This window comes from Protopterus annectens, chromosome 2.part1 (genome assembly GCF_019279795.1).
Source record: "Protopterus annectens isolate FY-2018-M chromosome 2.part1, PAN1.0, whole genome shotgun sequence".
NCBI lineage: Eukaryota > Metazoa > Chordata > Ceratodontiformes > Protopteridae > Protopterus > Protopterus annectens.
In genome coordinates, this window is record NC_056729.1 from 937,029,867 (window position 1) to 937,056,009 (window position 26,143).

At 39.3% G+C, this 26,143-nt stretch overlaps 1 protein-coding gene across 1 annotated transcript in view; it reads right to left on the bottom strand.

The window, feature by feature from the left end:
- Positions 1 to 384: 384 nt before the first annotated feature.
- Positions 385 to 26,143, bottom strand: part of LOC122794921 (cornifin-A-like) — a 40,282-nt gene continuing 14,523 nt past the window's right edge. The window contains exon 2 of the mRNA XM_044063514.1: positions 385 to 699. Within this exon, the coding sequence (XP_043919449.1) occupies positions 385 to 699 (315 nt within the window). The remainder of the gene's footprint in view (positions 700 to 26,143) is intronic.

Consider the following 26,143-nt stretch of genomic DNA (forward strand, 5'->3'; position numbering starts at 1 on the left):
CCACTGGGGAATATCACTGTGATATGACTGGGGTATATCACTGTGATGTGGCTGGGGTATATCACTGTGATGTGGCTGGGGTATATCACTGTGGTGTGGCTGGGGTATATCACTGTAGTATGGCTGAAGTATATTACTGTGGTATCGCTGGGTTATATCACTATGGTATGGTTGAGGTATATCACTATGGTGTGGCTGTGGTATACCATTGAGGCATGACTGGGGTATATCACTGTGGTGTGGCTGGAGAATATCAGTGTTGTATGGCTGGGGTATATCAATGTAATATGGGTGGGGTATATCACAGTGGTATGGCTGGAGTATATCATTGTGGTGTGGCTGTGGTAAATCACTGTGGTATCACTGGGGTATATCACTATGGTATCACTGGGGTATATCACTATGATACGGCTGGGGTATGTCATGGTGGTGTGGCTGGGCTATAGCATTGTGGTGTGGCTGGTGTATATCACTGTGATGTGCCTGCGGTATATCATTGAGATATGGCTGGGGTATATCACTGTGGTATGGTTGGGGTATATCACTGTGATATGGCTGTGGTATATCACTCTGGTATGGCTGTGGTATATCACTGTGGTATGGCTGGGTTATATCACTATGGTATTGCTGGGGTATATCACTGTGGTATGGCTGGTGTTTATTAATGTGGTGTGGCTGAGGTATATCACTGTGGTATTTCTGTGTATATCATTGAAGTATGGCTGGGGTACATCACTGTGGTGTGGCTGTAGAATATCATTGTGATATGGCTGGGGTATATCACGGTGGTGTGGCTGGTGTATATCACTGTGATGTGGCTGGTGTACATCACTGCAGTATTGCTGAGGTATGTCCGTGTGATATGGCTGAGGTATATTACTGTGGTGGGGCTGGGGTATATCATTGTGGTGTGGCTGGAGTATGTCATTGTGGTGTGGCTGGTGTATACCACTTTGGTATCGCTGGATATATCACTGTGGTGTGGCTGGGGTATATCATTGTGGTGAGCCTGGGGTATATCATTGTGCTTTAGCTGGAGTATATCACTGTGGTGTGGCTGGGGTATATCATGGTGGTGTGGCTGGAGTATATCATTGTGGTGTGGCTGGTGTACATCACTGCGGTATTGCTGAGGTATGTCAGTGTGATATGGCTGAGGTATATCACTGTGGTTAGGCTGGGGTATATCATTGTGGTGTGGCTGGAGTATGTCATTGTGGTGTGGCTGGTGTATACCACTTTGGTATTGCTGGATATATCACTGTGGTGTGGCTGGGGTATATCATTGTGGTGTGGCTAGGGTATATCATTGTGCTTCAGCTGGGGTAAATCACTGTGGTGTGGCTGGGGTATATCACTGTAGTGTGATTGGAGAATATCACTGTGGTATGGCTGGGGCATACCAATGTGGTATGGCTGAGGTATATAACTGTGATATGGGTGGGGTATATCTCTGTGGTGTGGTTGGAGTATGTCATTGTGGTGTGGCTGCGGTATATCACTCTGGTATGACTGGGTATATCACTGTGATGTGGTTGTGGTATATCACTGTGGTGTGACTGAGGTATATCACTGTGGTGTTACTGTGGTATATCATTGTGGTATGGCTGTGATATATCACTGTGGTGTGGCTGCAGTATATCACTGTGGTGTGGCTGGGGTATATCACTTGTGTGTGGCTGCGGTATATCATTGCAGTGTGGCTGAGGTATATCACTGTTGTGTGGCTGGGTATATCATTGTGGTGTGGCTGCGGTAGTGGAGGCAGGTAATTCCTGCCTAGCACACAGCATATTTGCAGCCATTCCTTGATGAGATATTTGTTTACCCATGCAAAGTCACAATCCCCTTCAATGACATAGCTCATATATACGTTATGATACCCTAGCAACGAGTCCCACTGAAGCTGACATCACTACAGCAAGTACCATAGTAAATGCGACTGGGTTTTGCAAGTAAATACTTATTTCTGTGAAAACAATGGGGTTCAACTAATTAATAACAACACAGCAAGTAAATCCCCAAAAGCAAATACTATGTTCAGTTGCATGCAATGTGACTTCTGACATGTACAAAATCTTACCTCTTCTTTAGAATCTGAAAGAGTCTAAAATTCACTGATATTACTTTTGTCTTCATTGTTATCAACTTGCAAACTGAAAAGATACTAAACTGATCCAAAAAGTTGATCTCAAGACTTATTCATCTGAATTTATCAGATAAATCATCAGCAAAGAAATCTATATTTTTATATCACACCATGCCTTACAGTATCATACCATACCATAACATCAACATCATTAACAGCCCCCCTTTCCCATTTTCTACATGAGATTGGGGTGTTGTGTAAATTCTCACCATCTCTCTGAATTCCATGTCATTTTCCCATCTCCTTCAACAATCATGCCTGACTACCTAATAAGTCATCTGTCACACAGTCCATCCATCTCTTTGCTGGATTTCCTCTTCTCTTGCCATCTTCTTGTCAGTCCTAAACCTTCTTTCCCAGATTGTCTTCTGGTTTTCTGTACATCTGCCTGAATCAACATATTCTGTTCTCTTTTACCTTCTCTGCAACTGTTGCTACTTTGATTTCTGCTCTAATGCCCCCATTTCATCATCTGTCCCACAGTGTGCAGTCAACCATTTGTTTCAGGCACTTTATCTCCATCACGTCTAGCTTTCTTATCGGCTCAAAAATAGATGTCAGTCCCATGATGTTAACATAAGTACCCTCATATCATCCCATATGTGGTACATGACTTGTCCAAAGTCCACTTCAGATCTTGGATACATTCATAGCAATGTAGCATCAATGTAAGAGGTACTGCAAGTAGCCTTTGGTGCAGAAGACTATTTTATACTGCAGTGCAGCATACAAGGGGTGCTGAACTCCTGAGTGCATCATCCTTTGAATGACACATTAAGCCATGGTCCTACCTGCTTGAGATGGTGATGGTTGGTCAGGTGGATATAAAAGATCCCATGGCACCTATCAGAAAGAGCAGCGGAAGTTCCTGATGTCCTGACCAAATTTCCCCAAGTAGTATAAATACCACCTTGGGACTCCCTGAAAAGAGTAGGTCTAACCTGGTCAACAAAGGCTAAACAGATAAAATAAAAAGAAATTCCAGTCTTTCATACACAGTGCTATGTTTTAAAGAAAAACAATTATTTTCCTCATTATTTCTCTTAATCCTTTTATTACAGTTCACAGGAGTGGGTAAATTTAAATTTTGACTTCATATACTATATTATACATTGCACCAATATAGTCATCCATTCCAACATAACACCCTCGTACAGCCACTGTAATATCTTCTAATGTCACATAGCACTGGTTGCAAATCAGTAACATCACTCCCTCTGTACCTTGCACCATGAAAATACAAGCTACTCTCCAGGATCAATAGTCCCTTAACACTGCAGCATGCTCTTGTTCATCTAAATTTGTCTCTTGCAGGGCTATATCAAAAGGTTCAAATATCTATAAATAACTCAATGCTGTAAACCTTTTAAATTAATTATCAGTTCATTTACTTTAAGACACAACCCCCCAACCCCTGTTTATTTAAAAAAAACATCTTCATCAGCCTCCCAGGTCCAGTGTAAATTCACAGATTTATTCATGTAACTGCACAGCTTAACAGGAGTCACTGAGGGAGTAGAGTCCAGCTGCTTTTCTACACCATGCAATGGAGTTAGGACAGGAGGCAAATCTTTTCTAGAGAGCAGAGGTGCCAGAAGATGCTGAAGCCTGGGGGGGGGGGGGCATGTAGTGACCTGAAAAGGGCATTTTTCACTTTTTTCTTCTACTGTTAACTGTGATAAAAGATGTACACATATATATTTTGAATGGCTGCATATACGGACAACTTTTGTTGCATTAATAATAATTCCACATAAATTTCATAGTAAAATTATAAATGAAGCTACTGTCTCTCATCACCCCATTCCAAGTGTGAATGGGACATGTACCTTCACCTGAATGCCTGACCTTTCAGTATACCATTCCAAAAGACTGTCCGTGTGCTAAAAACCTGAATAAGTAAATGAAAGGAGGGCAGAAGTTTTAACAGGTAACATTAAACTCTGGCATCTGTGTGTTATTTGGGCATTGAAACACTTAGCCTATGTAGCGGTGATCAACAGTTGTAATTGCTATATGGCGTGGACTCTGTGATTTCATTCTGTTTCTAGCCATAGTCCAGACAGCCTAATGTACGCTTTATATTGTGAAAGTGGATATAGTGAAGATAAGCTGGCCATTTCCAAATTCAGAATAAAAAGTATACAGTGGGCTGTCAGCACTGTAATCAGAAATAGACTAAAACTAGAGTCCGTGCTTCTGCTTCCTCTGCTGTGTCCTAGCATGTTGGAGACAATGAATGCTGGTTTTTGAGCTTGATTAAAAGAACACACACATAGGCACAGTCACAAACTTTGATGCTTAAATCTGTATTATGAGTTTTCAGTCCAACTATAGAAAATAATATTGAAATAAAATGCAAATGTGCATGCAATCATTTTGGGTTGCAGAAAAGCACAGTTGTGTAGGTAAATTTACTATAACAATAGATGTTCAAATGATCCCTGCTGCAGTAGCCTAAACTATATGTTTTATATCCTGCAAAGCATTAGGGCACCTTCCACTCACCCAGCCTATTAGGTTGAGCTGAGCTGGCTAAAAAGACAGGTTTGGGCATCAAGACCTTCAGAGCTTTCATGCCAACAGAGGGAGGGAGGCTGAGCCATGAGGAGACATTGCTAGGAAAAAAAAACCCACCAAAAAAACAAGGGGGTGGATGGAGTGGCTACTGCAGCAGTCATCATTGAAACATCTACTGCCATGGCAAATTTATTTACACAACTGTACTATATTCTTCATATGGATAATTGCTGTGATAGCCTAAGCTGTATGGATAGATTACCATAGCATAGAACAACTGAGAGGTAGAAGAAGAAGGGTCCAGGAAGCACTGGTGAATGGTCCTAGCAAAACTTGACTTAGCCTTGGAGAAGGAATATGGCTTGCTGTGCTTTGTAAAAGTATGCACACAGGACCAAGTTGCTGCTTCTAGAATACTTCTATAATTCAACTGTTCCCAAAAAGCCATAGATGAAACCAAGGCATGATAGAACGTGGCTTGACCCTGCCTGGAATACTTTGGTTGCAGTGGGAATAACAAAAGGTAATAGCCCAAGCTGATTGTCACCGTTGAAGATAAACCCCAACCTCATGTGCAAAAATGGGAAAAAGGCATGTGGATGGATGGATTTAAATCAACTAGAAGATTAATTATTAAGTATCCTTGTTGGAGATGTAAAAAAAAATTAAGGCAGATTGGTACTATATTTTCCATAGTTGTAAAAAAAAAAAAGAATAGAATATATCGGTATGATTTTCAGAAATTTTTAAAGGTTTGTGATCTGAAAGATGTGGTTTATCTGAATCCTTGATATTAACTAATGCTCCTAATCTAGACTGTATAAATTTGAATGATTTTTCTTCACTGGGAACTCTTTTAGCTGTGGTGACAAAACTAGTCACTTTAAATTAGAAATGATTCTGCGCCGAACTTTAAGGAATTGATAAAGTTAGCTATCAATGTGTGTCAAAGAGAAATTGTAGTTACATCTACGATATCTAAGAAGAACATAATGACTTTAAATAAATGGCAAAATTAAATCAATTTGTGAAGAATTACAGTAATTAGCTATTTTGCTTTTAGCAATCAGTTACCTTACGACTCATAATAATTGACATTAATAGAAAACAAATGTAAATATGCACGTCTTTTTTTTAACATCTTTATTAAATTATCACATATGACATAGGCAATCATACATTTATATAAATGAAAGCAAACCATACTAACATAATTTTAGTTGCAAACATTATACATCACTTATAATCTATCCAGTCATTGTCAGTCAAACATTACATAGTCCATTCAAATCCTATCTTCTTTTAAACCTTGTTCCTCCTTTACACGTATTGTTTATTGTTCCCACAATTCACATTTTTTCTATATAATTTGTTCATACCCTTTTCTAAAGATCCCAGTTCCAGTTGTTTTATCTATGTTACTATATTCAATACTTCTAGTACAGCTGGTTTAGACTTTGATTTCCATTTTCTAGTAATTACCTTTTTTTGCAGCCACCATAATTAGACTCAGCAAAGCCTTACTATGTCTAGACAATTCTGATTCTGTATCATAACCCAGTATCTCTGATAGAGAAGTCTGCAGGGAATCTTTAAAGTCTGCCAACTCACTACACTCCCAGAAAATATGTTCCCAATTACCTCTTTCTTCCCGATCACACCTCCAACATTTGCTGTCTACCTGAAGAAAAATTATTTGGAATCTACTTGGGATATAAAAATACCAATGTAAACACTTCCAGGCAAAGATTATAAAACTTCTAGACTTAGTTGCCTATTTGGGAGACATACACATATTCCCCATTGTCTCTTTGTGAACTGCTTATCCAATCTCCCTTCACAATCCTTTCTAACCTCCTCTGATTGATTCTTATTGTTGTCATGCAATATTTTATATGCTGTACTGATTATTCCTTTTTTAATGGCAGCTTCTGTTCTGGATTCTACTAAAAACTCTATCAGCATTGGTCTTTCATTTAGGACCTCCCTATTTCTTTCTGTTTGTCTATACTCTGATATCAATCCTTGATAGGGTAGGCAATCTCTAGCCTGCAGTCCAAATAAATTATTGGCCTCTTCCCATTCTATTACCTTTCTCTCTCTAATTATTTGTTCTCAATACCTTGGTTTCTTTGTCAGTTTTCTTCAATAAATTCCATCACCCTCTTGCCTATTGTCTGTATCCCTAATCACAGTCACCCCTATGGGCAGAATCTCCTTTCTTTATTCTCATGCTGACTTAGTTTTTAGAATACTTTCTGCTACTTTATGACTATACTATGCTGTATGGTTATTGTTATTCTCCTTAAGGATCTGCATCCAAAATCCCATTATCTCCTTTTTTCATGAGCTTCCCCTATTTTATCATCATCCCTTTCTGCTTTTAATTATAGGTTTCTGCTTCTGCTATGTATAGTTGCCTTAACTGTGCAGCTCTGAAATACCACTTCAAATTAGGTAATCCCAAACTGCCTTGTTCTGTTGGAAGAATCATCTTATCCCACTTGAGTCTTACTGTGTCCCCTCCCAGATAAAATACTTCAGCCCTTTATTAATTGCTATCCACAATATCTCCTCTGATTGATAAAAATATGCTTGACCTGTGTATAAAACCAAAGGGACTAGAAACATTTTAACTGCTGGTATCTTGATATCCATATCCATATAAAAGAGCTTCCAATTTCTCAGTTTTTGTATTATCTTTTGTTTAGTTTCTTTCCACATATCCTTAGCTGCCACACCAGATTCCTTTTTAATCCATACTCCTAAGCAGTTAATTTTATCATGCCCCCATAAATATGAATATTGCTGAACCAATTCATGTGTGGGTACAACATTTTCAGCTATTGAATTTGTTTCAGCTTCACTAATTTTGTATCCTGAAAAGATATGAAACTGTCTCAGAATGTTCCACAACACTGAAATGTCCTTTTCTTTCTGGTTGTATCAGGTATAAAATAATATAATCTGCAAATAGAGCCAGCTTTTCTTGACTACCATACCAATTATATCCTTGAATTTCCAAGCCTCTTATTTTCTTTGCCAGTGGTTCTAAATAGAATGCAAATAGCAAAGGGAAAGGGGATACCCCTGCCTGGTTCCTCTGCTCAAACAGAAATTATCAGAGAGCAAACCACCCACTTTAATATTTGCTTCCAATCCCTCATATATGCTCATAATAAACCTTATAATTTTATCAGGGATTGCAAATGCTTCCATTACCCTACTCACAAAAATTCACTCTGTTGAATGCTTTCTCTTCATCAAGATCCACCAACAACAGTTGTATTTTTGTACATTCTGCTTCCCTCTGGATCATCAGTGTTCTGTTAATGTTGTCAAATGTTTGCCTCCCCTCCACAAAACCACAATGATCTTCATTTGTCAATTTTGGCATTATGTTTTTCCATTCTTTTAGCCATTATAGACATAAACACTTTATAATCTTGGTTTAGGATTGAAACCATACAGCATAGTATAGTCATAAATTGAAGCTGGATTAGATGGGTCTTTACCCTCTTTAGGTATTACAGCCACCACCACTTTCTTCCAGAATGTTGGTACTTCTCCTCACCTTAAAATACTGTTAAACAAAACCTTCCAGATCTTTATCAGTTTTTCCTCATAGCTTCCAAACTTCCACAGGAATACCATCTATTCCTGGTGACTTTCCAGTGGATTGATTATACATCACCATTTTTATCTCATCTCCTCTTATCCTAACTGTTAGTAATTGAAGCTGCTCTACCTCTAACCTTGGCATATTTAGTTCTTCCATAAACATTTCCATTTGTACCTTTTCTTGATTTCCATATTTCTCTGCTTTATATAGACTTTCATAAAATTTCTGAAATATTTCTAGTACCTCTACAGGACCTCTTGTTATCTTTCTTGTTATAGGCTCCCTAAACTTGTTGACAACCCTTACTACTTTCTGTTGCTTGAGTCATTTGCTCTGGAGTTATTATCAAAAAACTATTTTTAACAGCAATCTTTCTAAACTCATGCATATTATCAAGGTAATCCCTTATTTTCTGTTTAGCATTCTGCAATTGCTCCTCTTCTTGTTCTTGAGATTCCCCAATTTTTGCAACACTTTAACATTTGTCATTTCCTCTAAATAATTATTGTTACTTCTTAACCATATCTCTCTTTCATTTCCACCCTATTTTTAAACTCCTCTTTAATTGTATCCCACTCCCTAGCTATATTTTCAGATGAAATTTATATCTTCTCTAATAACTCCCAAATAATTTCCACTAACCATTTCTCTTTTTTTTCAACAGGTAGGTGGGAAAGCACCAGTGTCTCACTTTTATTTCATTATTCATTATCCTGCATTTTTATTTTACTTATTATTGGCATGTGATCTGAAATAGGTATTGGGTGTATATCAAAAGTTTCAATTAAATGCACATGTTCCTGTGAAATGTAAATTCTGTCTGGCCTAGCCCAGTTTTTGTATCTTTGGGAATAATAAATAATTTCACTCCAAACTACTACTGAATTGACATCTTCTGTGCCAAATGTTTTCATAAATTTATTCTAAAATCTACCCTCCTTTGTTATATTCTCCCTTCTGGGCCCTCCAGACACATCTTTAGTGCTGTAAATTAAATTCCAATCCCCACCTATAAGAAATATTCCCTGTTGAAGGTTGATTATTTCTCCCAGAATTTTCTTAAGCTCCATTATAGCAGTTTTAGATGGAATATAGGTATATGCCATTATAAGCCTCCTTCCTTGCCAATAACGCCTTAGTACTACAAATCTGCCATTATTATATTTTTTATCCTGGTCTAACACTATTGGAGCTCCTATTGCAATTAATATACGTACTCTTTTCCGTTGCCACAGGTATTCTGCTGAATAACTGTCCTGAAAACCCTTCTTTATCAAATTCACATGTTCAATTGTTTCCAAATGTGTCTCCTATAACATAACTATTTGCACTCTACATTTTAATATAGTTCATTACACTTTCTTTTTTTGTATATATCTGTGAGACCATAACATCTAAAGATAATATAGAAAGAGTGAATATGTTAAAAGTTACTATTCCCACCTTTTATGTGTAACATCTTTTTGTTAAGTATCTAATTCCAGCTTTTGTGTTACATGTATATACTAATGTTTGGCAGGTTCATCTTTTATACAGTTGTTTCTTGTCACATCCATTTGAGCCTTTGTTACATCTTGCAAAACTTTTTTGTTTTATTGAAAGCCCTCAAAAATAAATACACCTCCAATACACTACCCTAAAACCTATTAACTTAACACTAACACACACAACTATGTACATCTTCAAATATTGATGTTTTACCCTCCTAATAGGAACAATTGTTCCAAACTAATAGCCCCATTCACAGACATGGGTTAACATAAAAGGAAGGTTATCCATTATAAGACTCGTGGTAAGCCTGTGCTTCTACTAAGTGCTGTCTGGTTTGTCTTATCTTTATTGCTCTCCCAGATTGGGAAAACACTTGAATGATTTCAGAAATCATTATCCCCTCACCATTGAAAGAAAGAAGTATTCTGTGTTTATTGCTTTTTATCAGACTGTCTCCATGGAGACATGAGAGCCAGATGTAGAGTTGCTTCTACAAGCATTTATTAATTTGCTAGAGAAAAGCTTTATTATATTCAATGTTGTTTTGTATTTATTTGCTTTGTCTTAAAACCTGTTACTAGATCAAGCCAAGGACCTTAATCCAGTCATTCCCCTATGCAAGAATGAAAAAAAGAACACCAGTGTTTTTTTCCAATGATGTTTGCATATTTAGTCTGAGTTTTGATCCTCATATCTGACTTGGCCATTACCAAAGCTTGTGACCCCCCCCCAAAAAGATCTCAAGCTGCTCTCTTATCCATAATGCACCAACCTCTAACATACCTCAGGTCTTGTTTGCTGTTTCACATCAAGTATAAAGAACTACTATAATTATCCTGTCAGAAAGGAAATATCTGGAGATCAAGCTCAACATTAAGGAGAGTTGTGTCCTTATAATCTCTTGTTCTTCCAGAAATTCATTGTGAGATGACTGCAAGCTAGGTGCTGTCATCATCCCCTAGTGATGTGGACATCCTCGAAGAGGGTTTCCCCCAAACAAATGACTGGTGCCAGAAACATGGCCTCAAACTGAATGCCAAAAAATACATCATCATCCCTTTTGGGGAGAATGACGTCTCCACAAATTATCACATTGATAATAAGTTACTAAGCATGCAATCAGTCTTGGGCACCCAGGTTGATAGCAAACTGACTTTTGGCAACCATATTGCCTCCATTGTATGGAAAGCTTTCTACATGGCCCACCTCATTAGTAAGAGTATCTCATCCAGGGACAAGATGGTCATAACATCCCTGTATTCGTCCCTTATAAGACCCATTATTGAGTACAATGCCTTTTTCAGTGTGTACCTCACAAAGCACATGCAGCAGCTGGAGAGACCACAGAGGCTCCTCACCTGGAAAATCCAGGGCCTCAAACATCTACCCTACACAGATAGGCTAAAAGCCCTGTCTCTCTACTCAGTCTCCTACAGACTCCTCAGAGGTGACCTCTGTCTGGCATACAAACTAATGGGACTGCTGCATATCCGCAAGTCAAACTCCACTCAAGTAACCTGCACGTGTGACCTCAACCTGGTCTGTGACATCAATAGGACATGTTGGCAGGACAGATTTGTGCCCTAGGGGCTCCCCCTTTTGTGGAATAGACTCCCTCTCCACATAAAGCAAAGTACCTCATTAAAAGTTTTTAAGTGCAACCTGGATCACTGGATTGGGAACAGAAAATACACCCCTGGAATTCCACCTGTGTCCCTGCTGGACAGTGACATAGGGTGCCAACTTGATGGAACCTGGTATAAATTCTTGGCTAGGCTTGTAAGGGCCTCAGGGCCAATAGCCTAGTAACTTCCTATGATCCTATATATTCACCCTTATTTGCAAATTTAGGAAAGAAAACTGGCAAATTAATGGACTGACTGACACTGGATTCTGACACTACCTTAGGAAGGAAGGAAGGAAGTATTGGTATGTAAAGTGACTCTATCTTTATGAAAGATGAAGTAGGGAGGTTTAGAGGACAATGCTTGTATTTCTGAAATTCTTCTAGGAGAGGTAATGGCCACTAGAAAGATAGTTTTCCAGATCAGGATATTAAGATCGCATTTTGCTGCTGGTTCAAATGGAGAATGAATTAATGCCAGCAGTACCAAGTTCAAATCCCATGGTGGAATAGGATCTTTAAATGGGGGTCTCAGCAGGAGTGTGCCTCTCAAAAATGTTTTACAAAGTTTAGATGAGGCCACAGAAAAATTCTAAAATCATATAATAAAATTAGAGATTGCTGTTAACTGAACTTTAACCTTTGAAGAGCTAACTTCCTAATTAAAAATTGAAAATTGTTACTAAAAATTCAAGTGTAATTCATACAGGAGCAGAGAATTGCTCTATGTGCTTTTGTTGTGCCCAGAAAATGGACCATTTTCAATTTAGTTGTGTAATGTTTTCTTGTAGAAGGCTTATGGGAAGATAAAAGAAAATGATGGATGGAGTAAGAGTGCATCAGTTGTCTGGCTATCAATGGAATTGGAGAAACCATGCTGTCAGCTTCAGGTTTGAGAATGTTAGGATAAATCATACCTGTTGGGTGAGACAGGAAGTCTGGCATCAGATCCAGAATACAAGGTTGGTAAAACAGATGAGGCTAAAGGAAGGGGAAAAAATCTGTCGAGGCCAGTAAAGTGCAATGAGGATGACTTTGCCCTTCATCCTGGTAGCTTTCTGTAGAAATTTGGAATCAGGGGAATTTGTGAGTAAGCATAAAATAGGCCAGGGGGCCAATCTTGGAGTAAAGCATCCCTTGGTGATTCCAGTGGTGGAAGGATTAGGGCAAAGTAGCTGCTGCATTTGTTGTTTAGAGGAGAAGCAAAAAGATTGCAGGAAGGCTGGCCCCATTGATGGAAAATCATTTCTGTCACTTGCATGTTGAGTAACCACACGTGAAGCAGAAGAATGGACCTGCTCAATTTGTCTGCTATCACATTGGACTTTCCTGGAATATCCTTTGCTATGAGAAAGCGGTTGGATGAGATCACCCATTGCCACACTCTGAGTGCTTCTCGACACAAGGGGTAAGATCTGATTCCTCCTTGTTTGTTGATGTACCAAACTGCTGACGTATTGTCTGTTTGAATAGCAATTGTCCCTAAAGGAGAGCATCCTGGAAGGTCTGCAATGCTAAGAGCACTGCTCTCATCTTTAGGACATTGATAGGTAAATTCAGGAAACCAAGTGTCTTGGACTGTTTTCCCCAGGAAGTGCCCCCCCCCCCCAATCTGGGATGCATCCGTGGTCACCATGGCCTTGGGTTGAGAGAGAATGAAAGGACAATCTTGTAGAACCTGATCTGAGTGAATCCACCACCAGAGGTATCTCTTGCATGCCTGAGTGATTCTTATTTGTGCTGACATGTGTTGATAAAGAATTAACCAGTGTTGCTAATATCCATTAAGGAATCCTCTTATGAAAGCTTGCTAGAAGAACTAAGATTATGGCAGCTGACATTGACCCCAAAGCTTGAAAGATTAACCAGGATGAAATTTTGGTATTGCAAATTATCTTTCTGACCTGGAATCTGATAGTCTTCACTCTTGAGAGAAGAAGGGAAACTGCCACTGATATCATGTTGAAGACTGTTTCTATGAATTCCAAGGTTTGAGTCGGTTGTAACTGAGACTTGTTGTAATTTATGGTTATCCCCAGAAGGGAGCAAGTCTGGAATATCTAATCTCTTGCTCTATTAGTAAATGCCTGGTCAGGGTGGTAATGACCCAGTCATCTAGATAGGGAAGCACTCGGAAGCCCTACAGTCTCAAGTGAGCTATTACGACTGCCTTGCATTTGGTGAACACCCTGGGGGCTGTGATGAGGTGAAAGGGGTGCTCTGAACTGATAGTGACAGCCAGAAGCATAAATACCTTCTGGATCATCTGTTTATTTTTATGTGATAGTAAACATCCTGAAGATCCATCAAGCACATCCAGTCATCCTTGCCCAAGAAGGGTAGAATGGACTGAACTGTGACCGTCTGAAACTTTGTTTGTCAAACTGGCTTCTTCAAGATGCTGAAATCCAAAATTGGTCTCCAGTCCCCTGTCTTCTTTGGCACTAAAAAGAATCTTGAGTAAATTCTGAAGTTTGATGAAATTACCTCACAGGATGTCAACAAGCAGTCTTATGGAAACAGACCCTATCACCTTCTTACCAGTTGAACTAGGAGTTCCTCAAGGCTCTATACTAGGCCTACTCCTATTCTCAATATTTACTAATAACCTTCATCTGGCAACCACTCATGCATTACTCATACAATATGGAGAGGACTCAACTGTGATATGTTCTGCATCCTCCCTACTAGAACTTCAGTCACTCACTCAGAAAGCCTTTCAGGAAGTTGAGTCCTGGCTAACAAATACTAATTTAATCTTAAATCCTAAAAGACTAAACTATTAGTATTTTCTCCCAGCAAAACTCCTTTCTCCCCTAATACTTTCTACATCACCTCCCATAACAATACCTGCATAACCCCCAAAGAGCTTACTAAACTACTGGGAATAGAAATTGACCATAAACTCAGATGTGATATTCATATATCTCAGACAGTTACAAAAGTACACAAAAAACTCGGTACCCTACATAGAAACAAACACTACTTCACAAATAACACCAAACTAGCTATTGCCCAGACCCACCTACTCTCCACCTTATTATATGTTTCACCCATTCTCAGTAATCTGAAAAAAATCTGATTTACAAAAACTTGAAACCTGCTACAATAAAATAGCAAGATTTACCACAAATTCCCCATCTAGAGCTCATCACTGCCTAGCACTCAAACAGCTCAATTGGGTAGAATTGCCCCAACTCCTACACTATTCACACAACTCTCATCATCATCATCATCCCCCTTTTTCCCATTTACATGGGGTTGGGGTATCGTACTAACTGTCGCCAACTCTCTCGATTCAGTGCCACTCTCCTGCCTTCTTCAACACTCATGCCCGACTGTCGCAGATCTTCTTTCACACAATCCATCCATCTCTTTGCTGGACGCCCTCACATCCTCTTACCTTCTTCCTGTCTGTCCCAAATCTCCCTCACCAGATTGTCTTCTGCTTTTCTACACATGTGCCCATACCATCATAATCTGTTCTCTTTGATCTTTTCTGCAATTGGAGCTACTTTGGCTTCTGCTCTTATGTCCTCATTTCTTCGCCTGTCCCACAGTGTGCATCCTACCACCTTTCTCAGGCACTTCATTTCCATCACCTGTAGCTTCTTCAACTGTTCTGCCTTTACTGCCCAGGTTTCTGTACCATACAGTAGTACTGGTCGCACCACTGTCTTGTACACCTTACTTTTCAGCTTCTTTGGCATTCTTCTGTCATAGACTACATCTGATACTCTATGCCAGTTAGCTGCAGCCCCTCTGATTCTAGCTTTGACCTCTTCATTCAGACTACCCTTCTCCTCAACCACCCCTCCCAGATAGTTGAAGCTGTTTACCTGTTCCACTATCTTCCCATCTATCTCTATTCTCAGCTTCTTCTGATTTCCCCAATCTGCTGCCATTACCACTGTCTTATCTGTGCTTAGTTTCATCCCATGTGCCTTCAGATTTGCATTCCATTCTCCTATCCTTTGCTGAAGTTCTAGATCAGAGTCTGCCTGTACTGCCACATCATCTGCATACAGCAGCTTTGTTGCTCTGACCCCTCCAACCTGTTTGCTGATGTAGTCCATTACCAGTATGAACAGCAGTGGGCTCAGAGCTGAACCTGGTGTACACCCACTCCCACTGGGAACCCCTCAGTGAGGCCAAACACTGTTCGTACTTGAGTCACTGGGTCCTTGTACATAGCCTGTACTAATTCTACCAATGTTTCTGGGACTTCAAACCACTGCAGTTGGTTCACACAATTCTCAATGGTCCATAAAATCCTCTCAGAGCCTGAAAAAATACCTGCCCTACAAACCCTCAATAAACCCTGTACTACTGCCAGAACTCTCCGATCCACCAACCAAAATCACATACAAACCTATATATCCAAAAATCAAGCAAGAGATTCCCTCTTCCAAACTATATAGGCAAGCTTTGGAATGTTCTTCCAACTGATCTTACCTCCCTATCATAACCAAAAACATTTAAACCAGCCTTAAAAAACTACCTCCTTAACAAATGGATCTGCCTGTGCACAACTCCCGGCTGATCAATAACTCTATTGTCTCCACAAGCACCTATCCAAATGCTTTCTACCACACAATTACCACTAACATACCAAATTAGTAAAAGTATAAAAGTATAACTCTAAAATTCACTTGTTCATCACTATCTTCTCTGTAATATCTCCATGAAACGTATAACTAATAATCTGATAAATGTTTACTGTGAGTCTTACTACAAATCATGTATAAAATTGCCACTTGTGACCTGCTGTTCCTATACCATTAGAATAACACTGTTATATACTCTATGAGTGACTAGCCTTGTTACATGTACAAAAAACTATGTAATAGAGTAGAGTATTCCTACTCACCATTTCTTAACTTGTAGTAGACATTTCTGTGACATAGGTGTATATATTTCTGCTTCTTATTCTGTACTTTACTGGTATAACTGGAGCTTTTCTCCCCGGGCCTCTACTGAAAAAGGACATGTGTTCAGTTGGACTTCCCCGGTTAAAAACTGTAAAATAAAATAAATAATAATAAATAATAAAATAATTCTATCTGGCCTGGTGGGACCTCTTGGATAATTCTTTTTTTTAGCAGCTTTTGTATTTCTAGTGCTGCTGCTCTCCTCTGACTGGGTGGAACATTGGAAATTTTGCATACAGTTGGAGGTGGAAGGGAAAAGGGAATTATATAACCTCTGGAAATAATCCTCTGCACCCAAGTATCTCTTGTTATAGCTAGCCAGACTCTCTGGTACAGGGATATTTGATCCCTGTTTGCCTCCAGAGGGGGACAATCGTGCCTCCTTTCAGGAACGCTGATAGGGTCTGTCAGAGAAAGAACCTGTGGACCCCTTATTTTGTGGGCTTCCTCTGCTGCATGGGTGTCATCATCCATTAGAGTTCCCCCCTCTGCCATTAGAAGAACTCTCTGCATGTGTGTCCAGGAAAGGACCCTGGGACTTGATGAACCACATTTTCTGACCACCTCATAGATACCTTGAAAATGATCTTTGAGGTTTTGAAAAATGTACACCCATATAGAGATGGTCTTGCTATTCTTTTCACTCCTGGACAGTGTGTCCATCACTTTTGGGCCAAACACCGAACTGCCATCAAAGGGTGAATTAATGAATGAGGACTTGAAAGGCTCCACAAAATCACATAAGTGCATACAGGCATGCCTCCTAATGGATATGCCTGAACCCACTGCCCTTGAGGTGCCTTTGGCTGCATATGAGATAAACCTCATGGAAATTTTTGAAATGGATTGGAGGATAACCAACTGAGAGGCCACATAAGATTGAGCCTCAGCAGTAATGATCCCTGAAAGGGATTTTGAAATTCCCTTGATCAAGTCCCTTTGTAGTCTGGGAAAATGTGCCAAATAGTTCAGCGACCTAAGGTCAAAGAACACTGATGCAGATACACACTTCCTAAATTTGTCCATCACCCTAGACTCCCTGTTAGGGAGATGAACAGAGGAACTTTGATCAGCAAGTTCCTTCTTTGTGGCTACCACCATGACCATAGTATCCACGGGCAGAATTCCTTCCTGATAGGTGGAGCCAGAATCTGATCTGGCCTCTTAGGGATTGGCTCAACTGAGTCAGGTTCCTTCCACTCCTGCCTAGAGACCATATCAATGAGTTTGTTGGCAGGCAGAGTAACTCAGGAGGTAGACAGGCCAGCTCCAAAAGCCTTCAGAAATACTGATTCCTCTGGTGAAGGGTTGCTGGAGGACCAACCACCTCTCTGCTTAAGGATTTCAATAATGTCTCCAAATGAGACATCTTCTGGAGGTGATCGTGGGGACCTCTCTCTCTCATCATAATCAATATCCTCAGTGACCAACACTTGCAGAGGGTCTAAGTGCCTCCACCTGCACTTCCTCTTCCTAGGGACTTTCTCAGTGGGATGTTCCAGTGAAATGTTGGAAGAGATCGTAAAGCCCTTCTGGATGGTCTGGGGTCCTGAGCTGGCTGTCCCTGTGGAGTAAAATGATGTGGCTCTAAGTGCAAAGACATTTGGGAACCAAATTGGAGATCTGAAGGGTTGGATCCATCTGTCCTGTCAGAGCAGAGAATACTCTCTTTCCTACCTTGAAGGCAGACCACTTCGGAGAGGAGGATGACATCGGCTCTGAGAAGGCAGGCTGAAGTATTTCCTTTAATATCTATATTTCCTGTCAGCTACTGCTCTAGGATTGATGTTCTTACAAATTAAACAATCCTCTTGGAGATGTTGTGGGCCCAAAAAATAAAAACACATAACACATGTGCATCTGAAAGGGGCAATTTGTGCCCACACTTTTGACATTTTTTAAAACCAGAAAGTACTTTTTAAGACATACCACCACCAAGAAAAAGTTAAAGAAAAAAAGGAAAATTTTTTTTAAGAGAATAAAAAGGGAAATACCAGCAATGGGAAGAAATGCTACACTAGCGTGTAATAATAGCAGAAAATAAGGATAGGCTTACCAACAATGGTAGACAAATATTACACCAAGTGTAAGGGGGTAAGGGAGTAATATAATAATGAGATTTACAATAGGAGAAAGGGAACTTTAGGAGAAAAACACTCAAAGTATGTATATTTAGTCTGAATTTTATTTACTGGAATTTTTTTGGAAAAAAAATCAAATATATTTATTATGTATCAATAAAATACAAATATGCCAAATCAAAAAAAAAGAATAAAAAATTACATTACATGCAATAAAATGCTTAAATGAAATGTCAGCTTTTTCTCGATTTTGAACTTATGAGTTCTTCCTGGAATAATTAACATCACATTGGTATCAGTAAACTTTTTATGTAATAATTCTGAAGAGATGAAAGCATAACATTGCTCAAATGTAAATTTTCAGAAAAAGGGAAAGTTAAAATTGTGACTTAGGGAAAATAAAAATACAAATTAAATAATTTGTGCAAGTCAAGGAATCAGATCTAAAATGTAAATAGTTCAAAATCATTCACGATCAACTTTTTCAATGATACTATGGCATTACATATTAAGCAATTGCTTTTGGGCTGTAGTTAATTTGTTAAGGAAGATATTCTATTTGTTGCACTAAAGCAGTTACACTGGTAGACAGAAGTTAGGTGCTAGATGTGTTTTTCATGAAAGGTTGAAAAGGCCTGCTCATTATAAATTTCATGGGGTATTATGATTCAGGTAGCTGAAGTAATTTTCCAGAAGACCCTTTTGTTGATTCTAATTTTAATATACTGTTGAGAGTAAGGGCACGTTGATTATTTATTATTTGTAATTAGAGGTATGATCTAATGAAAAGCTGGTATGCCAGGGAAGGAAGCTTTCTATGTAGAGTCATTTGAAATGTGCAAAGAGAGCAGGAGTGTAGCTCTTGCTATTAGAGGAAGCCAGTTGGATATTCCCATGGAAACATAATGATATTCATTTTGTGAGGACAGGGAGATTGCTAGACAAATTTTGTTGAGCACAGTTTAAAGGATTTGAATGCAGTTGATGGAGTACAGCACTATTAAATGTAATGTTTATTCCATTCTAGAGCTTTTCTAATGTTTAAGGTAAAAAAAGTTTTGAGACTTTATATGGCAGAGTTGTAGTTTTTGCCAACTTTACCAAAATTGGTTTAATATTTGAAATTACTTTAGTTTATATTTTGGACTTTCTCAGTGGGATTTATATAATTACTTAATATTTGAAAGCCAGGGTGTTATCTATCCAAATTCCTATATACTTATGTAAATGATTCTGACTAATAGGAGTTTTGTTAGGGGTATGTATGTTTAAGCCAGGATTATCTAGCAATCTCTTTGGTATACCAACATGCACATGGTTTGTTTTTTGTGAATGAATGGCTAGTTTATTTTGTAGACACATACAAATATGTGAGGACTCTTTTTTGAGAGCTCTTAAAACAACAGTAGAGGTTCTTCCAGGTTGGAGTAACAATTAGGGGAAGCTCAAGGTATCGGACTGCTGGGCTGTAGCCTCCCAACTTTCTCCCAAAAAAAAAAAAAAAAGTTTAACTATTAAACTGCAAGTAATGTGTAAAGTTGAATGAGATTCTAGTCAGAATTCAGAGCATCATGCATGCGTGCTGAAGTTCTGCTTAAAAAAAAAAACTAAAAAAAAAAACTATCTTTTTTTGTCTCCAGATTGTTTTAAAACAGTCCAAATGTGGAAGACAGCAGGCATCAATAAAGATGCCCAGAAGTCATAGCGGTTTTAACCCTAGGAAATAGGATGCTGACTAGACTGTAAAGTCAGCAGCCTGTCACATATGAGTACATGATGCGGCTGCTGATTAGTCCTGGTACTCTCATGTTCTCTTGCCGTGCTTTAGTTGTGAGGGAGAGAGCAAGAGAATGGAAAGATGAGCAATGAGCGACCAAAGAAAGGAAAATCAGCGATCCAAACAGATTTGTGTTTAAACTTTGTTAGTTCTCATTTTTCCCCCTGGCAGAGCCAACCAGATACTTTCTGTAGTTTTTTTTCCTGGCAGGGTTAACCAGATACTTTTTGTATTTATTTATTTTTTCCTGGTAGGGTCAACCAGATAATTTTTGTATTTAAGTATTTCCTGGCAGGATCAACCAGACAGTTGTTAAATCTTGGTATAGTATTCTTATATAATTTTTCTTTCTGACATCCTGGGCCTGTAGGCTGGCAGGGTCAACCAGATAGAAAAAGGCCAATTCTGCAGTGATCTGTGAATTTTGGGGATTGTTTGTGATGTTTTTCTAACAATACCCTGGCGTGGTCAATCAGATACTAATAGGTGGCCTATGTATTTTGGGGGCTGTTGATGACTTTTTTTTTTTTTTAATATAATATCCTGGCATGGTTAACCAGATACTACGGAGGCAATGTGTTTTGGAGACTGTTGATGATTTTTTTGTTTTTAATAAAATAAACTGTCAGGGTCAGCTAGATACTAATAGTCTTTGTTATTTGGGGGCTGTTTTTTTAATATAATATCCTGGCAAAATTAACCAGATACTAGGGAGGCAATGTGTTTTGGGGACTGTTTTTGATGATTTTCTGTTTCTAATATAATACAATGGCATGGTCAACCCGATATTAGTGACTGAGCACTTACTTTATGTAAATTGGTAAACATGGTCAGAGTTGATCCCACTGTAACATTGCTCTGCCCCTTTCTAGTTGGCACCACCCATTCAGCTGCCTCCTGCATCCCCCCTTTGATTTGAAGTCATCAGCCATCACTGGTAACAATATATCATTAGCAACCATGCTGCATTGTAGGTTGAGGGGGTCATGTGTTATATTATTAATATATACTGAAAGGAGAAATGGTTTGGCATTGAACTGTGTAGCACATCCATAGAAAAAGAGTAAGAGAAGAGGTTGTTTCTTAATAACATTTAAAATAAGTACCCTCTAAATAGTTGTGAAATCATTTGCGAATACCATCCCCAAATTTGAGGTGTTGTAGTTCATTCATTAGTAGCTGATGATGCACTGTTTCAAAGAAATATCATGTTTTGTTAAACATTTTCCATACCTAAGAAAATGCTGTTCGTGACACTATAATTAATATGTTTTAAATATGCCTCATGGGATGTTGGCATAATGGTTAAAGTGTTTACCTTACAGACACAAAGTACAGGGTTTGATTCCAACATGAGGTAATTGGCTAGGCTTAAAATAACCCACAAAGGCACTTAGCCTAATACTAATCTATAAAACTATGAACCTAATCCATTTCTAAATCCACCTTAAGCATTGGGTAGCAAATCACTCTTATTAACATGCTAAGCAGCAGAACCCTCTCATCATACTTAATAACCTGATAATGCACATACATTGCAAAAGCTCCTAACAGGCCCATATGCAGTACCTAATTTCTGACTAAAAGTATTAACATCTTTACACAAAGATTTAGCTGTGAGTAAGAACTACTTATATGTGGACCCTGAACCGACATCAACCTGGTTAACATCAGGAAAAATGATACTCCTCCTTGAGAGTGAATCTGCAAGCTATCCTATAAACTATAGACCAATAACTTGCCTTCCAATGATGTATTAACTATATTGATGCTAACAGAGTTTATAGTCATTTAGAAAAAATTTCAATCATGGCAATAGAACAAAAGGGTAATGAAAGAAAGTCATATGGAACAAAGGGTCACTTATTAAATAAAGTCATGGTGGAGAATTGTGAAAAGAGGAAGAATCTAATTATGGCATGGATAGATTACAAAAAAGTATTTGACAGCATCCCGCATTCATAAGGAGTGCTTAGAGATACATAAGATGCATCCTACATTTTTCAATTACATTGCAGTAGCCATGAAACAGTAGTAAACCACTTTGCAGCTTAGCCACAGTAAAGGACAAATTATTATCTCAGGGATAAAAATTCAAAGGGGAATATTCCAGGGTGACTCTCTGCCACCATTGCTCTTTTGTCTTTTCCTTAACCCATTAAGTTGCCTATTTTCATATTGGTTTTCATTGTCAAAGATTTTTTTTCTTTTATTGGTATAAACTCTAATATCTAAGTGCTTAAGGGCTTAATCAACATACTAAATATTTTTCTGTAGTTATTACTGGGATATTTACATTACAATTGTCAGGAACCTCGTGTTATTGCTGTTTTTGTTGCAAGAAGCCACACTCTAAACATTTGGGTTTGTTAAGACAGATAGGATCAGGGCAAATACATCTTGCCTGTATAGAGAATTGAATATACTTTTTGATATAACTTGTATTTATTAGTGCACTTGCATTTATTTCTGCACTGTTGACTTATGACCTCAAACATATTTTTGTTTTGCATATTAGCTCTATCTCCCCCACTCAATCCTTTGCCGGGGGTTTAAGCCCCGCTCTGTTCGCTATGCTCACTTTGCGTCCAACCCACCCCAATACATCTACATTTATCTTTAGCTAAAAGCCACTCCCATATTTACTCCTCAGTCAAGTCTTACCGCTGAAATTCTCCACCTCTCTACCCCACTTACCTGCTTAATCTCACATCCTAACCCAAAGCAACCATGCCACTAGGTAATACTGTTATAATCCTCATCTGCACTATTCTAGCCTATATTACATCCTACCAAACAGCTACAGTCATACCCCCACCCATTTCCACTGCACTCTCTCATCAACTCCCCTCAAACACCCACTGCATAATTTCATTACCCCAACCACAAACTACCTCCTCCCAGTACAACTGCTCAATTACCAAGCCCCCACCACATTTGAACACAAAATATCCATAAAATACAGCAATTTTTACTGCATATATAAAACATATTCAGAACACTCTCTCTCTAAACTTGCTCTCAGTGGAGATGTGCACCGCAATCCTGGTCCCACTATCACCAACATCTCCACAAACCCCCTTCCAAACAACTCCCCCATCTCCCAAATCATAAGCAACAAAAACCCAAATAACCCCCTCATTATGTCAACATCAGAAGCATCTGTAATAAAATCCAAGACCTCCATAAGCCTCTACTTCCCTGACATCCTTATCCTAACTGAATTGTGGCTCAAACCTCACATCAAAAGTGAGGAAATACTTCCACCTGGATACAACATCTTCCAAAAGGACAGACTATCCAGAAAAGGAGGAGGTGTGGCACGGTTGTAGAAACACCACCTCAAAATCCAAATCCTCACCAAATCATCTCCCCAGTTTGACAAGGAAGAAATACTTTACACCACCCTCAAATTAAACCCTAATAAATCGATCAACATTATAGGGTGCTATTTCCCATCAGGCCAAAATATACCCCCTGAAAACCTTCTAGACTGGGCCAATCTCTCCCTACCTCAAGAAACTATCATCCTCGGGGACTTTAACATCAGTTGGCTATACTGCAACTGCCTAGCCCTCCACCTAAATCTCCATGGTTTCTCTCATGCTAATACAACCCCCCCCCACTAGGATCAATAAAAACCCCAATAACCACAGCATTCTTGACGGCGACTTAGTTAACAAAGCCCCTCATACCTACCTAGCAGGCTGTTTACCTGACTCCCTCAGTGAACATTCCCCAACCTTCCTACTAAAAAATCACATTAATGATTGCAAACCCATTACCCACAGACTTATTTGCAACAAAGCATATTTTAACCCCAACTCCTTCACCTCCTCCCTCCAGCATGTAAACTGATCACCTCTAAAGTACCTCAACCTAGACGAAGCAGTCCATTTCTTTAACAGTACCTTCCTCAACATCCTTAACTCCCATGTCCCCCTGAGAAACACCAGAATCAGAACTAAGAGCTCCCCCTAGCTACAAAAAAACACCAGGGGCCTTATGAAAACCTGGGATAAAACATGGGAATGCTGGAGCATAACTAAAAACTCCTCAGATAGGCAACTCTTCCTTGAACTATGTAACAACGTCAAAAAGCAAGTAAAAGCAGACAAAGCACTTTTCTGTCAGATGTCCCTAAACTTCTCCCAGAATAACCCCAAGCAATTCTGGTCCACAATTAACTCTATACTCTGCCCAGGAAAAGCAAGCACCCCCCCTACCAACCACCCCTCTCTCCACCAGTAGCATTGCTGATTCCTTCAATAAACACTTCACAGAATCCATTCTATCCCTAACAAAAAAACACTTCCCTACACTAATTTCTGCCTCGCCCAACCCAAAACCACCCCTCCCTACCTTCTTTCTCTCCACAGTACCCACCTCCTACATAAAAAGACTCCTGACAAAACTAAAACCCACAGAACTAGCAGCCGACTACCTGCCCGCTGAATACCTAAAGATAGCAGCTGATGTCCTAGCTTATCCTATTTCCATATTAATCAATCGCTCCATATCTGAATCATATGTACCCATGCTGTGGAAAATATCACACATCATTCCTCTCCACAAAGGTAGCTCCTCCACTGACCTCTCCAACTACAGCCCCATTGCCATTCTCTACCCCCTCTCCAAGATACTTGAGAAATGCATCAACTCACAGGTCTCTAAATTCCTCCTTAACAATAACCTCCTCTCCAATACCAAGCATGGTTTCAGACCACAATAACCTCCTCTCCAATACCCAGCATGGTTTCAGACCACACCACAGCACAACAACTGCTCTCGTCTCCTTCACCAACACTATCCTCCATCACTAAAACAATGGCCTCCTCTCCTCTGCTGTATTTCTGGATCTATCTAAAACCTTTGATACTGTGTCACACGATCTACTACTCTCTGCTCTATTCACCCTCTCTTTCTCCACACCAGCCACAAACTGGTTCCACAGCTATTTACAAGGCTGCCAGCAATCAGTCATCTGGGACAACAATCTATCTCCTCACCTCCTTGTTACTCTTAGGCTTCCCCAAGGCTCCATCCTTGCCCCCCTACTTTTCTCCCTTTTCACCAACAACCTGCACACTGCCACCAAACATGCCTCCCTCATACAGTATGCAGATGATTCCACCCTCATCTGCTCAGTCCCAACTCTAATAGAACTCCAACAGATCACTCAAGAATCTTTCTCTTCATTTGAAAGCTGGCTATCTAATTCCCAGCTTCTCCTCAATCCAAATAAAACCAAACTCCTCATCTTCCAGTCCTCCAAATCTACCTCAAACACCCCACACTTCACTCTTCAAGCCAAGGAAAATACCTCCATTTCACCATCAGTACACACAAAACTACTTGGCATAAAGCCAGATAATAATCTCAAATTTGACACCCACATATCACTAACAATAAAAATAAGTTCAGAAAAAACTGGGTGCCTTATACAGAAGCTGCCAATAAGTCATCAAACCAGCAAGAATCTCTTTTGCCAATTCCTAACTAATCTCCACCCTACTCTACACATCACCCATACTTGCAAATCTTAGACAGTCAGACCTACACAAACTTGAAGCCTGCTACAATAAAATCACAAAAATTGCCACTGGTGTCTCCTATCGCAGCCACCACTGTCTCCCTTAGAGACATTGACTGGCTTGAGCTCCCACAACTCCTACACCAAACTCAACTCACCTTTGCTCATAAACTAGTAAACCACCCTCTCTGAATCCCATCTCTCCATACAATTCTCCAACCCTACCACTCTTCTAGACCACTACATTCCTGCAACAAAAATCTACTCCAGGTTACCAAAGCCAAAAACTCAGCAGGTGAAGCTCTATTTTCCTGCACTATATCCAAGCTCTGGAGCAACCTTCCCACTACCATAACTACCCTTCCTTCCTGCAGTCTTTTCAAGGCAGCACTTAAATCTCACCTAAATTCACACT